Source organism: Opisthorchis viverrini (assembly GCF_000715545.1).
Source record: "Opisthorchis viverrini unplaced genomic scaffold opera_v5_659, whole genome shotgun sequence".
Lineage (NCBI taxonomy): Eukaryota > Metazoa > Platyhelminthes > Trematoda > Opisthorchiida > Opisthorchiidae > Opisthorchis > Opisthorchis viverrini.
In genome coordinates, this window is record NW_008752331.1 from 1 (window position 1) to 11751 (window position 11751).

Genomic DNA, 11751 nt, shown 5'->3' on the forward strand with positions numbered 1-11751 from the left:
CACAACACGGCCATCAAAATTTCTAGTATGTTCATTTCCAAATGTTCTTCCAGAAGCTTGTAGTTTGTATATTTTTTGAAAGATCATTGTTGATTACTGCTATTTCTTTTTGAGTGACACCAATGTGCTGCAAACTTCACGAGATGGCCCCTATGTTTATTACCGAAATTAGCCATCCTTAGTGAAGGTTCACGAGATGCATCTTGCTAACTGACTTGAAAACAAGTTACTTCCATTCTTCGTGCATGTGAAAGATGCGTTCTAGAGCCTGTTACTTGGTATAAGAAAGATTTTATTGTAAGTGAAACCGGAAGCTGTTGCTTGCATTTTCCTACTTGTACTGAGAATAATAATTTTGGACATATTCGCCACGTCATGTTTTCGTGTAGAAATATTGGTTTGCAGAATGGTACCTGTTTGTTGATGATTGCGAGCTTAATTGAAAGTCTTGTGGGCAAAGACTTGAAGGTTGAATTCTACCAGAGATTGTCTAAGTATCCCACTTATATTGCCATAATTCTGCCGGAGCTAAAACCGAGAAGTCAAAATGCCTGAGCTGTCTTGAAACATGACAGGGGTTTTCAGCGATGTAGCTGCGTATATGGAGAGAAGGAGCGTCGCGAGAACGATACCGCTGAAGATGTACCTTGGGAGGCTGTTTGTGCGAACCTCCTATCCGCCACGTGAAATAAGATAACAGGAACTGAATTGGAGGAAACTTTGTTGGACGACCAGCACGAACAAACATTTCTTGTCTCGCCTATTCTAGGCAATAATCCCGAGAATACAGCAAGTACTTCTTACAATGTGAAACATGATAGCAGAGCCATTCAGCATCTGCATTATGACACCTCAGAGGCAGCTTGTTTTCCAAGGCTTACACGCTTTTCTTTTGTATGCTGCCGCGCCAGACATCTAACGTTTTCCCCTGATGTATTGTCTGCAAGCTTTGGACTCTTAGATGCGCACTAATTGGCTAATAAAAGTCCATTATAATCACACACGCTCACTCTCACTTGCATCACTCCGGATATCCATTACCGGTTTTTTAATCTGGCTATATCAAACAACTGCGGTAGTTGGAAATCGTGACCACTTGTGACTGCATGCTACTCTGGTTGCAGTCTGTCTTATAAAACAATGCTCTATGCGGATATTTTGCCACTTGACCACTTTGGGCCCCTTTTTTATTCGCGGCTGTCTTATTGCCTCGTTTCAATGGTAGTAAGAAACCACTGTGTGAACTTGATGACGCTCAATCATTTATGCTGCTCCAAATTTGTCAGGATTCTCCGGTCAACCAAAGCTGCCATGCAAAATTTGACTTTTTGGAAGCATCCGAAAAGAGCATCCCATCAGATGTGACGGGAAAAACGACCAAGTTGATATCGCAATTGATCATAATTTCGAATGTTGGCTTATCGAACAGTGCAAGATATGAGAACTAGGCGATTAAATTCAGCCCGGTGCACAGCCCGGTGACCACATTGTATTTAACTTCATGTGACATTTAAAGCACGTGCATTTACTATTTCAACCAGAAACAGTGAAAGTGATACGAGCAGGTTTGTAACTACAACAGCGGAAGTTGGCGCTCTGAAGAGTTCGGGATTCCACACAGACCATGATTCTGTCCGACGTTAACGGGGCCGCCAATGAACCCGAGTGAGACGTCGTGATGATACTACCGCGACTGCCACACCCATATGATGGCAAACCCATGGGACACACCGCTAACGTCGTCAAACCGAGCGTGTTACACAAGTCCACAATACCGTCTCAATCCCTTGAATTCGTGCCGGAAATTAGTAGCAATGGCCATCGTATTGTACTGTCTGTATTGTCCGAGCATAACCTCTCTAAATATTCCAATGGCACTATCAAGGATAAAAAATGTGCCACCTGCGAATAATTACTTAACCTGCCTCAGCTATAGAAATTTTTTCACGTCAAGTCACGGGGGGCGGTTCATTTTAGCTTTCCGCTAAAATAAAGGGCGCAATTTCGTCCATGAATTATTGAGGTTATTTCCAAACCCATTGCAGGAGAAAACACGTGAGGAACCAACTCCACAAAATTTCCCACTGGCCTCACTGGAAATTGCAAATGCTGGACAAAGATCGCCATTTGAAATTATACGACGAGTAATCCCCGCAATGTGTAGCGCTTTATGAGCCACGTTTAGTTTGGCAAAGTAACTAGTCGCAGCACATCATCGGAAAATCCAGAGAAGATGCCTGATCTATCCACGAGGAACCATCTGATGGAACGCTGATGACTCCACCCCGACATCAAATGTCGGTGTCAAAACTGAGCGACGTAATCAGGATGACCTCTGCCGTTGGGTGGCTGAATGTCGGAAGAGGTTTGATTGTCGTGGAAAGGAGGTCTGTCAACATAAAATCATATCCTTCCGGTGCGTGACGAAGATGGCAAACCGTGAAGTAAATGACCTGTGATTAACAGTCATATTTGTCATCCAGAAACTCCCTGACCACAAACCACCTTGAGAAGAATCCGAGATAACCACAAATTGCCCCCCTCGGTTCATTGTAGAGCCAACTGTGCAGCCGAAGCACCCGCCACAGGACTCAAACATTTGGGGAACCTCAAATACAGATAAACGTCCTCGCTTGAGTGCAGCGTCGGAAGCGATGGCGTCACTAATGAGAACATTTCTTAACTTCCTCTGAAATGGGCCAACAGAAGCTAGTGTAACGTGGCATAATTAGGACAAAACGGCAGTAGCAACTTGATCGATGCAGACAAGTTTGCTCTGTGGGCACGGGTTAGCCCGTTATGTCCTGCATCTTTGAAGTAGGAAACTTCAGACTGCATCGACCACTTGACTGAGAAATATAGGTTATTCGAGTAAGGCTACGGTAATATTATCAACTGCATGCCAGCCATACTCCCCCCCACCAGGTTGGGGCTTGACGAGTGACTAAGCTGAATGATTGACCTCACGGCCGGGCCTAGTCCTTGCGTACGCGATTATTATCGCCTCTGTAAGGCTTATAAGTGGGCGAACTTACTACCAAAACGTGTATTTCTGAAGCCAGAGGCTCTGTTGTTACCCGCATTATACAGTCAAATCACGGTAGTATAACCCCATACAGAACATTACACCTCCTTTTGCGTGAGCCTGAATTCCGGGTTGTCCCGGATGAACACTGGAGTTTTCTTGCCCACATAGACTTCCATAATTTTCACTGGTTTAATTTGATGCGTTGGCGAATCTTTTCCTCTACTGAATTAAACTGAATTCTAAATCAGGTCTAAGAAACTTCTTAATAGAGGCGTTGGTAATTTTGATAGGTACTCGCTCCTAAGTACGTGCCCACAAATTTAGATAACTTATCACTTGGCATGAAAAGTTTGAAAGGAATGTACTCCATAAGACATTCCAGTTGCACGGCCAGACTAGCGATTCAGAGGCAGAGTGCTCTGCTGGGGGTTATTTTAATGAACGGAAGTGTGAAAAGAGAGTTATGGAAGAGGAATGAGGCGCGTGCACGGGTAGGTAGCTCGTTACGGGCAGGAAAGATGGACGTACGCGAGTGAAACTCGGGTCGACATGAACGGATGAACTGAGTGGAGCTGTAGGAATTTAGTGTACTCTTGTGGCGTTTCGTACCTTTATTTTACTTCCATTATAACACTACGTATTTCATCAACTGCATAATCGTTTTTTGTTTGAACACGAAAAACTACAATAACGCGCACTTGTACAATTTCACAGAATACAAGCGTGGTCACGTGCTTCGATTCTCTCCTCTGATTTCGCTCGCGCTTGCAGTGGTCATTCGCCAGTCTCGTGTACTAACTCTGGTACCAAAACATTTCAGACATCTTCGGAATCTATTATGTATGGGAACTGTTCAGAAGAAGACCTCTGGACCAACATAATTGGATAATCGTTTATTCGCTGAACTGGGCCAACGACGAATTATTTTAAAGAGAACAATTGTTAGTGAGTCTGTTCCATCTGACCTCTTTATTTTTGTACACCCAACCTAGTATAATTATTTTTATTTGTTTGCTACACACTCCTGGTAAGCTAACTTATTGGGTAGCCAGACCACTACACTCTACAGCCACCACGACTGTTAGGGCTTATGTTCCACAGCTTGCATCCTCCCCGAACTGTCCAACCCGTAGGGACACGCGGATCATTCAGCAGGTAGACAGGCCCTGTGATTAAGAATGAGTAGGATGATGTGAACTTCAAAGTCATATTCAAGGGGATAATCAGGTCTCAGTGAGTGGCACCATATAATGTGCGGGTTCAGTTGAGAGAAGTCGCCTAGGGTCGCGGTCTGATCCTCTGCAGACTACCAGCATCTTTCGCCGAACGGAAAGTTCGACGTCGGGCAGAGAAATCTGGGCAAGTATAGGGATTCAGTACATCACCGTGTGAATCCCTCAACTGAATTCAGAATAAGGGACCTAGGTTCCATTAGCCACACAATGCTCTTAGTTGCAAACCCTTTGCGAGCGGAATAAATTTTTCACGCTAAAATGTTGCATTTTATTGCAGCTCACGGAATTTAATTGATCGCTGAAGCAATCAGACCTCTAGCGGAAATATTCTGGTGGAATAATTTCTTAGCATGACTGACACCCCGGAATGCCTAGATGGGACTCAGAAGATTGGACTTGCACCCTGAACTCGATTTTCCGCCTATTTTAGTCCAACATGCACACGTCGTAGCCTCCGAAAATTCCATTCCATTGTGCGAATAATGGGTACCACGGGATCCTCACTTGCACCTGGGTTTTTGAACCGCGCGCTTCAGACTTCGGAATGAAGCAAGAAATAAAATCATGCCCGTGCATTTTGACGGCCTAACTTTCTTTAACACAACCAAATGTGACAGGTTATTTCTTCAGCGTTACCCACGGCGGTTGCTTGTTTTAATGAGGTCGATATTGTTCTAGAATTTCGGGAGCTCCACGAAGCGTTGGGCGAGGATAACATATGCGGATCCCCTCTTCCTTTATTCTTGCTACGTTTCGTGTGTTTTTTTTTACCGTGCGCCTAACCTAACGGCATTGGCCGTAGCTCTTGGGGGTATTGGCGGTTTTCTCCTCACGCTCAAAGAGAACGGCGCGGTATCGCGAGCACTTGCTGGTCTCCAAGATGATAAGCCTACTGTTCCTGCGCAACCCGCAGTAAGCTGGCGGCTACTTGCGTGTAAGCCTCGGTACACTTTAGTTATCTGATCACCCCATGGGAAAAGCCAAATTTTCGCCCGGAGTTTTTTTACCTTCCCCCACCTCGATGTGCACCTTCGAAGTTGGGAGTTACTTTGCCTCCGCTCGAGCGCCCATCCATGTTCTGGTATTCTATGAGGGGAGTAGGACGAACGTGTCAAGCCTTGGAAATTCAGTTCACACAACCTACTTCTCAAGATAAGTAGTAACTAGGGCTACCACCAAAGGTGGACCTTATGGTAAATGGCCGGTGACCCACAGAATCGTTCTGTCACACCTGATACCAGTGTTCTTAACCCCTCGTGCGATTGGTGAATACAGCCATCCGATGAGTAGAGATTGTTCTGATGTTTGCATCGATACCAAGCATCCAGGGGTGTCGAAATCGACCCCGTTTTATTGCGTCCGTTTTATAGTCTTCACAGCATTGTGACCCTGATGTTACGTCAGGATAAGTGCTTTTTATTATGGATCCACGAAAATTGGCAACTACATAGGTGGCAACCGAACCTTGCGAGCTGCGTTCCACATAAAGGCATTTCACTGAACGCAAAACACATGCCTGCTGGCCGGCTACGAGACAGACTCATTGTCATTCTGAGGCATGGTCACCCATCCGAACGCTCGAGCGCCTTCAAGGTTTGATACTGTCCACTTTTTGATATCCTCACTCGAATGCTCCGTAAACTACATGTTTGACCACCAATAGTTGTTAACTTCAGGGCTTTCCTCGGCTCCGTCTATGGTCACATGCTGCGATAGTGTATATAAAACACAAGGGCCCGTCTGGTTATAACAAGAGGTATACCTGTCCTTCATAGAAGTCAGGATCCCTCTCCCACGCTTTCCAACCTACTTGATCTCCTTACTTGCTTCTATCAACTGGGGTCCAAGTGCTCTCAACGTACTTCTACCGGCGTCTTGTGTACCGGTGACATCACTGTACTTAGTTTGGATGCAAGAGTTCGATTGATGGCTCACCCGGCCGCATGTTTTCGCACGCGTGCCTGCAGAATGTTGATTACTACTGTGAGGTTGAGTACTATTAGCACGGTGCCACAGTAGGTGGTTTGGTTAAATCTGCCTTAGAATTCTCCATTACACGTGCAATCGAACATACTTGGCCTGCAGATGAATCAGCCGGCGTGGTGGACCAGTCTATTTGCCTTGGTAGGTGCATTACTGCTGATTAGCTAGCGAAAGATGATTAGTTCTCTGACGGAGAATTCCAAGGCAAACTTGGCCAGCCGTCACCTACTGTGGCACCGTGCTTCTTTCAGCTAATAGTCAACATCGTCCTAGTTCGTTTGTAATCCTCTCGGTGCCTAGCTGCCATACCACTCGAAGGAAGCACGAAAGCTTATGTGCTATCAGTTTGCCGTCGGGATACACTGGAAGGTCCCAAAACTCTGATCTTCAAATCGTTGCTCATGAGAACCTCTCGGATCTGAAGATGACATTGTCGTTATACTTGAAAGGAAAGTCAAACCACAAGCCGTGTTGAATAAACTTATCATGACATCTTTCAGCATGGGCCTTGAACGTACAAAGTACGGGGTCATATATCAGAACCTGCAGCCTCCTAACATCCCCTTGCACTTTGTTCATCATCGTCAGAGACAGAAATATCAGTGTTGACACATGCTTCACTGCAGTACAATCACTAATTGTCTAATTATATTTCAAGACAGAATGAAAAAGAGAAGAGTATGTGAGGGAGAGGATCTGGTGATTACATGGGTAACAAAGAGACGACTTGACTGCGGTATGAGGGTTTGTGCACCTCAAAGGGGGATGTCTCCGCGACATAGGGTAACATACCAGATGTGTCAGTGGTTAAAAGTCTGGTTCTCCAAGTTGGGGGATTGGAACAGGTGGCAGCTTGTCCCGTAGGAATGGTGATACATTTGTATTTCCCGCCAAACACCGCTGCCTTGCGGTTAGGCTTTTGAGCCAGTGGACGACCCTAATCGTCCTCCTGTCTAGGTTTGGCACCCTGACAGTATCCTAGCCCTCGTACAACAATGACACCCACAACTAACAATGCCCTCATGCCACATGGGCCGTCACGCGGTGCCATCAGCCGGGTCGCCTTACTTGCTGCATACAGCAGGGCGGGTAAGCGGAAATAGTCTACTGCTGACGCCTCCCCCTTTCTCTTTTACATATTTTTTGTTCCTCCCTTCACCACCCAATTAATGACCTTGTAGGCCCAGCATTTAAGACTGGTGACTTCATTTGTCTTGCATCGGTTTTGCGCGCAACATTTGCTCGTCACATGGCACCGACGTCCTTAGGTATCTCGAAATGATTCTTCAAGCCTCGTACCCTAGTGGCTCTTGCTCTCACACCGAACTCGCTTGGCATCTATGTGTGCTGTCTCAGAAACAAGAATTCAAGATGCAAGCACAGTGACTTAGCTAACCGCCCCATCACTGTCCGAACGCTTCCAGCTACACACCTCTGATGATCCTGAGGCTGCTGCGGCGGGATGCGCAGGGGTTGATATCGTCCTAAGTCGCCGGGCGGACGTATCCTTGTTTGACTGGATACCTGTAGATAGTCTCCTCTGCGGTTCGTCTGACAACGTCTGTGAAGGAGTCTCACAAGCGGCAAGTTGATCGATGTCTGCTTATCTTGTCTGCTTACGCCACAACTGACTGTAGCTCCGACTCCGTCATAGAGTTTTACGACGCCCGGTTGCAGCGTGCTAAAAACTCAGATACCGTGGTGGTTGCAGGAAATATGAATGCACAAGTGGACAGGCTTAGCGTATCTGAGACTCAATTAGGATTTCGACATGGGATGGACTAGATACGTACGGACAATAGTGAGCGATTGCTTCAACTGTGTGCTGACCACAGGCTGCTTTTGTGCAGTACTAACTTCCGGAATAGCCGAAGTCGTCTGGCAACGTGGCGTCCTATAACGGCATGCTGATCACAAACTCATATCAATCAGATTGCTATCAGTTACCGATGGCGCGGATTAATAACTGACTGACGGTTGTTTTGGAACATATTTGTGGATTCTGATCACGCACTCGTCCGTTTTCTTGGGCCGCGCAGGGTGCGGACAAATCGCTTGGCAACTGCGAGACTGGCAAACCCGGATGTTAGACGAATTTACTAGAATCGTCTTCTAGGGTCTCTTCCAAATGCTCCACCATCAGATGTGGACTCATACTGAGACGAGATTGCCACCTCTTTGCATAGTGCTCGGAATTTCGCCTGTGGCATTTCACCACCAGGTACACTCAAGCACTGGATATCAGACCGAACGGCACTGTTTCAATCCTGGAGAAATATTCCAGCCCGTGCCGAACATAACTTGACGTGATCAACTACCAGACGTCAAGTGGAAGTGAGCGTGCGAGCCGAACGTGAAGTGTGGTGGACACAGAAAGCCAAAGAAATGGTCGAGGCCCAGAAAGCCGATAATGCCCGAAGATTACTTCAGTTGATCCGCGCGAACGGTCCCCGAAAGCCACCTGTGAACGAAATCATCAAGGATTAGGAAGGAGTGACCATTTTGCATAAAGAAGGACGCCTCAATTGATGGGCAGAGTACTACGATCAACAGTGGTGGCCACCAGCTGCCACTCATCAAAAGCCTACAGTTGACGTAGAGACCTGGACGGTAAACGTGGAACCACCTGCAGCCTCGGAGGTTTAAAATTGCGTGTTCTCTCAAGCGCTACCGAGCTCCTGGTCCGTATAACCTCTCACCTGCGTTGTTCAAAGATGGGGCGCAGTCCTCAGTTAGCGCTTACCTGATCACGGCAGTGGAACATCAGTGTTGAACACTGGTGTCATGCTGTTGACGATGATGATGATGATGAGCGCTTACCTGATCTGTTTGCCAGCATTTGGGAAAGAGAATCTTCCAGACAACTGGGGAGAGTCGGTGGTAGTGCCCATTTTCAAAAAGGGGCTCGTAGCTAGTGTGGTGACCGCAGGGGGATCAGCCTGACCCCGGTCGTAACGAGACTGCCAACGTCACTCGTGCTTCGTCCCCTTGTGAAACACTGATCTAAGAGCAGCAAGCGGGGCTCCGGCCTGGCAGGGGTTGTGTTGGCCATACGTATAAACGACCAACAATTCTAGTATTCCTGGATTTCCAAGGCCTATCTGACTCGGTTGACCGGTCTGTTCTTGACACGCTTGTCCGCAAAGGAGTGTCCTGGAAGTTTGTGAACATAATAACCTCTTTGTATTCCCAGACTTCCGGAGGTATGAGAGTATACGGCGAGCTCTCCAACGGCTTCCGCACACTAAGCGGTGTCTGTCAGGGATGCCCGATGTTTCCATTCTTATTTAACCTCATGACCGATGAAACCATGAGACAAACGCTTGCAGATCTTCAAAACACCGGTGTTCTAATGGCTTGTAACGAAAATCTTGTCCATCTGGAATGTGCAGGTGACATCGTTCTCATCTTCGATGAGAAGGCGTAGTGTTTTTGGGTGAACTGACTTAGGTCAACCTTTCATTTAGTTTGCACTTTGCACCCACAAAGTGTAAGGTCGTACTCGTGTACATGCATTCACTGAACACGCCACTTACAATTCAGGGAGAGGTACTGGAATTTATGGAGCGTACACCAATCGCCCACCACCCAGTCGTGACTGTGGCCACCGCCCCAGTACTAAGAAGAAGAGTAAATCGAACTTGCCATGCGCCTGAGGCGTCACAGGACTCTTCTGAGATGAGAAGCTGTTTCAGGAATCCAGACAGAGACACTGGAATTTGTGGGGCGTTTAACGTATCTTGGAAGTTGTATTAATTCTGACTCGCAGTTGAGGCCAATGCACGAATCTGTAAGCCTCGGGTCGCGTTTGCTAATTTGAGACACCTATGCCGTCAAAGTAATGTATTCCTGAATCGCAAGGGACGTGTGTATCAAGCTACAGTGCAGGCTATTTTGTCGTATGGCAGTAAGACTTGGCCTGTTTGAGCAGTGTAACTGAGACATTAAGGTGTTCGACAATCGTTATCTCACAACCAGAGCATGTGTGGCTTGATGTCAGCGAGTCCTTAACGAGGCAGTTAGAAGGCGAGTTTCCGGTTGTGCAACAGACAACACTCCAGCTCTTCGTAATCTCTTTCAACCTCTCTGCTAAGTCATACGTTGTCCACCTCACTGTTTCCGTCATACCGACGAAGACAGAGAATAACACTCGGTAGATTACCTCGGTCTGGAACATGGCCGATTTCCCGCCGTTGATGGTGGTGGATGTTTCGTCTTCGTCAGAATGATGGAAACAGTGAGGTGGACAACGTTTGACTTAGCAGGAGGGGTTGAAAGAGATTCCGAAGAGCTGGAGTGTTGTTGGAGCAGTACACCTTCCAGGATGGCCATCATCATCATGATCATCGACAGCATGGCATAAGTGTTCAACACCAATGCTTCGCTGCCGTACGAACATGATTTACTTGAGGGCGTTATTATGAAGGAAAGAATAAAAGTGGGCGGGGAATGGACTTAGTACAAACTTACTACAATCGTTTCCAGGTGCGTACCCCTCCAGACACTCATTCAGGCAATCTGGATAGACACTGACAACAAGGTCGCCGCTAACATCGGTTGACAGCCATGTCTTTCAGCGTCTCCAACCAGGCGCAGTGAGGATCATGCGGTCTCCATCCTGGAAGGCGAGTAGCACCCAAACGTTTTGTGTTCTTCATACCCGTCTACCAGGTCAATGGCTGGCCACCTCTGCTTCCGCCACTCTGAGTTGGGCATGGAAAGAAGCACAGCAAACAATGGTTCGACATACGCAACACATTTCCCAACCAACACAACTTCTGGTGCTGGACGCATTAGTTAATGGAAGTAACCGTTACCTTCTAATTCCCTCGTTACGGATTCTGGTGAATACTCGCTCTCTTACTGGCCTTTTTCATGATGTTTCAGCTATGCCTAATGTGAAACTCGACCCTGACCCTTCGCCAAGTACGGTTTCTGGCGTAAAAAATTCCGGACTCACTCTTACTGTTCCTAGTAGGCATGCCCCTTTGGCCTCCGGATCTACTATACTGCGCAGAAAATCCCCAACAACAGATCAGTCAGTGAGTCCCTTAGAACCTGTTATCTCTTTGTGTACGCGCATATCTGCCTGTTTTCCGTTCTCAGTTCTCAGTAACCCCAAGTAATGTACAACGATCGAAGGCTGCAGTGTCACTCATCTTTGCTTTCTCTGAAGTGTGTCTATCAGACTGTTGTGTACGACGAGGGTCGGAGTGCAACGACAATCAGAATGACAATGGAAAAGACTGAGGGCCCGAAAACTAGGCTTTATTCATCCAAAACTTTGACACTGAGAGCTGGAAATGGATGAAAGTGATTTAGCGATAAATGATGAAACGTTTGAAAAGCAGAGCAAATATACAACACTGTGGAGCAAAGGTGTCCCCCATAAATTCTTGACCCTCATTAAGGCGCTGTATTCCAACTCCCGCAACCGTGTAAAGGTCTACGGGAAGCTCTCTCCTGAGTTCACCACATCAAGTGGTGTCTGACAGGGCTGTCCTC

The 11751-nt window shown here is 46.9% G+C and overlaps 1 protein-coding gene across 1 annotated transcript in view; it reads left to right on the forward strand.

The window, feature by feature from the left end:
• Positions 1-10695: 10695 nt before the first annotated feature.
• The window catches only part of T265_11947 (hypothetical protein), a gene marked incomplete at both ends in the record, with an annotated part of 28463 nt that continues 27407 nt past the window's right edge, over positions 10696-11751 (forward strand). Inside the window, 3 exons of the mRNA XM_009178791.1 lie at positions 10696-10731; positions 10773-10953; positions 11134-11288. Coding sequence (XP_009177055.1) covers positions 10696-10731; positions 10773-10953; positions 11134-11288 — 372 coding nt within the window. The remainder of the gene's footprint in view (positions 10732-10772; positions 10954-11133; positions 11289-11751) is intronic.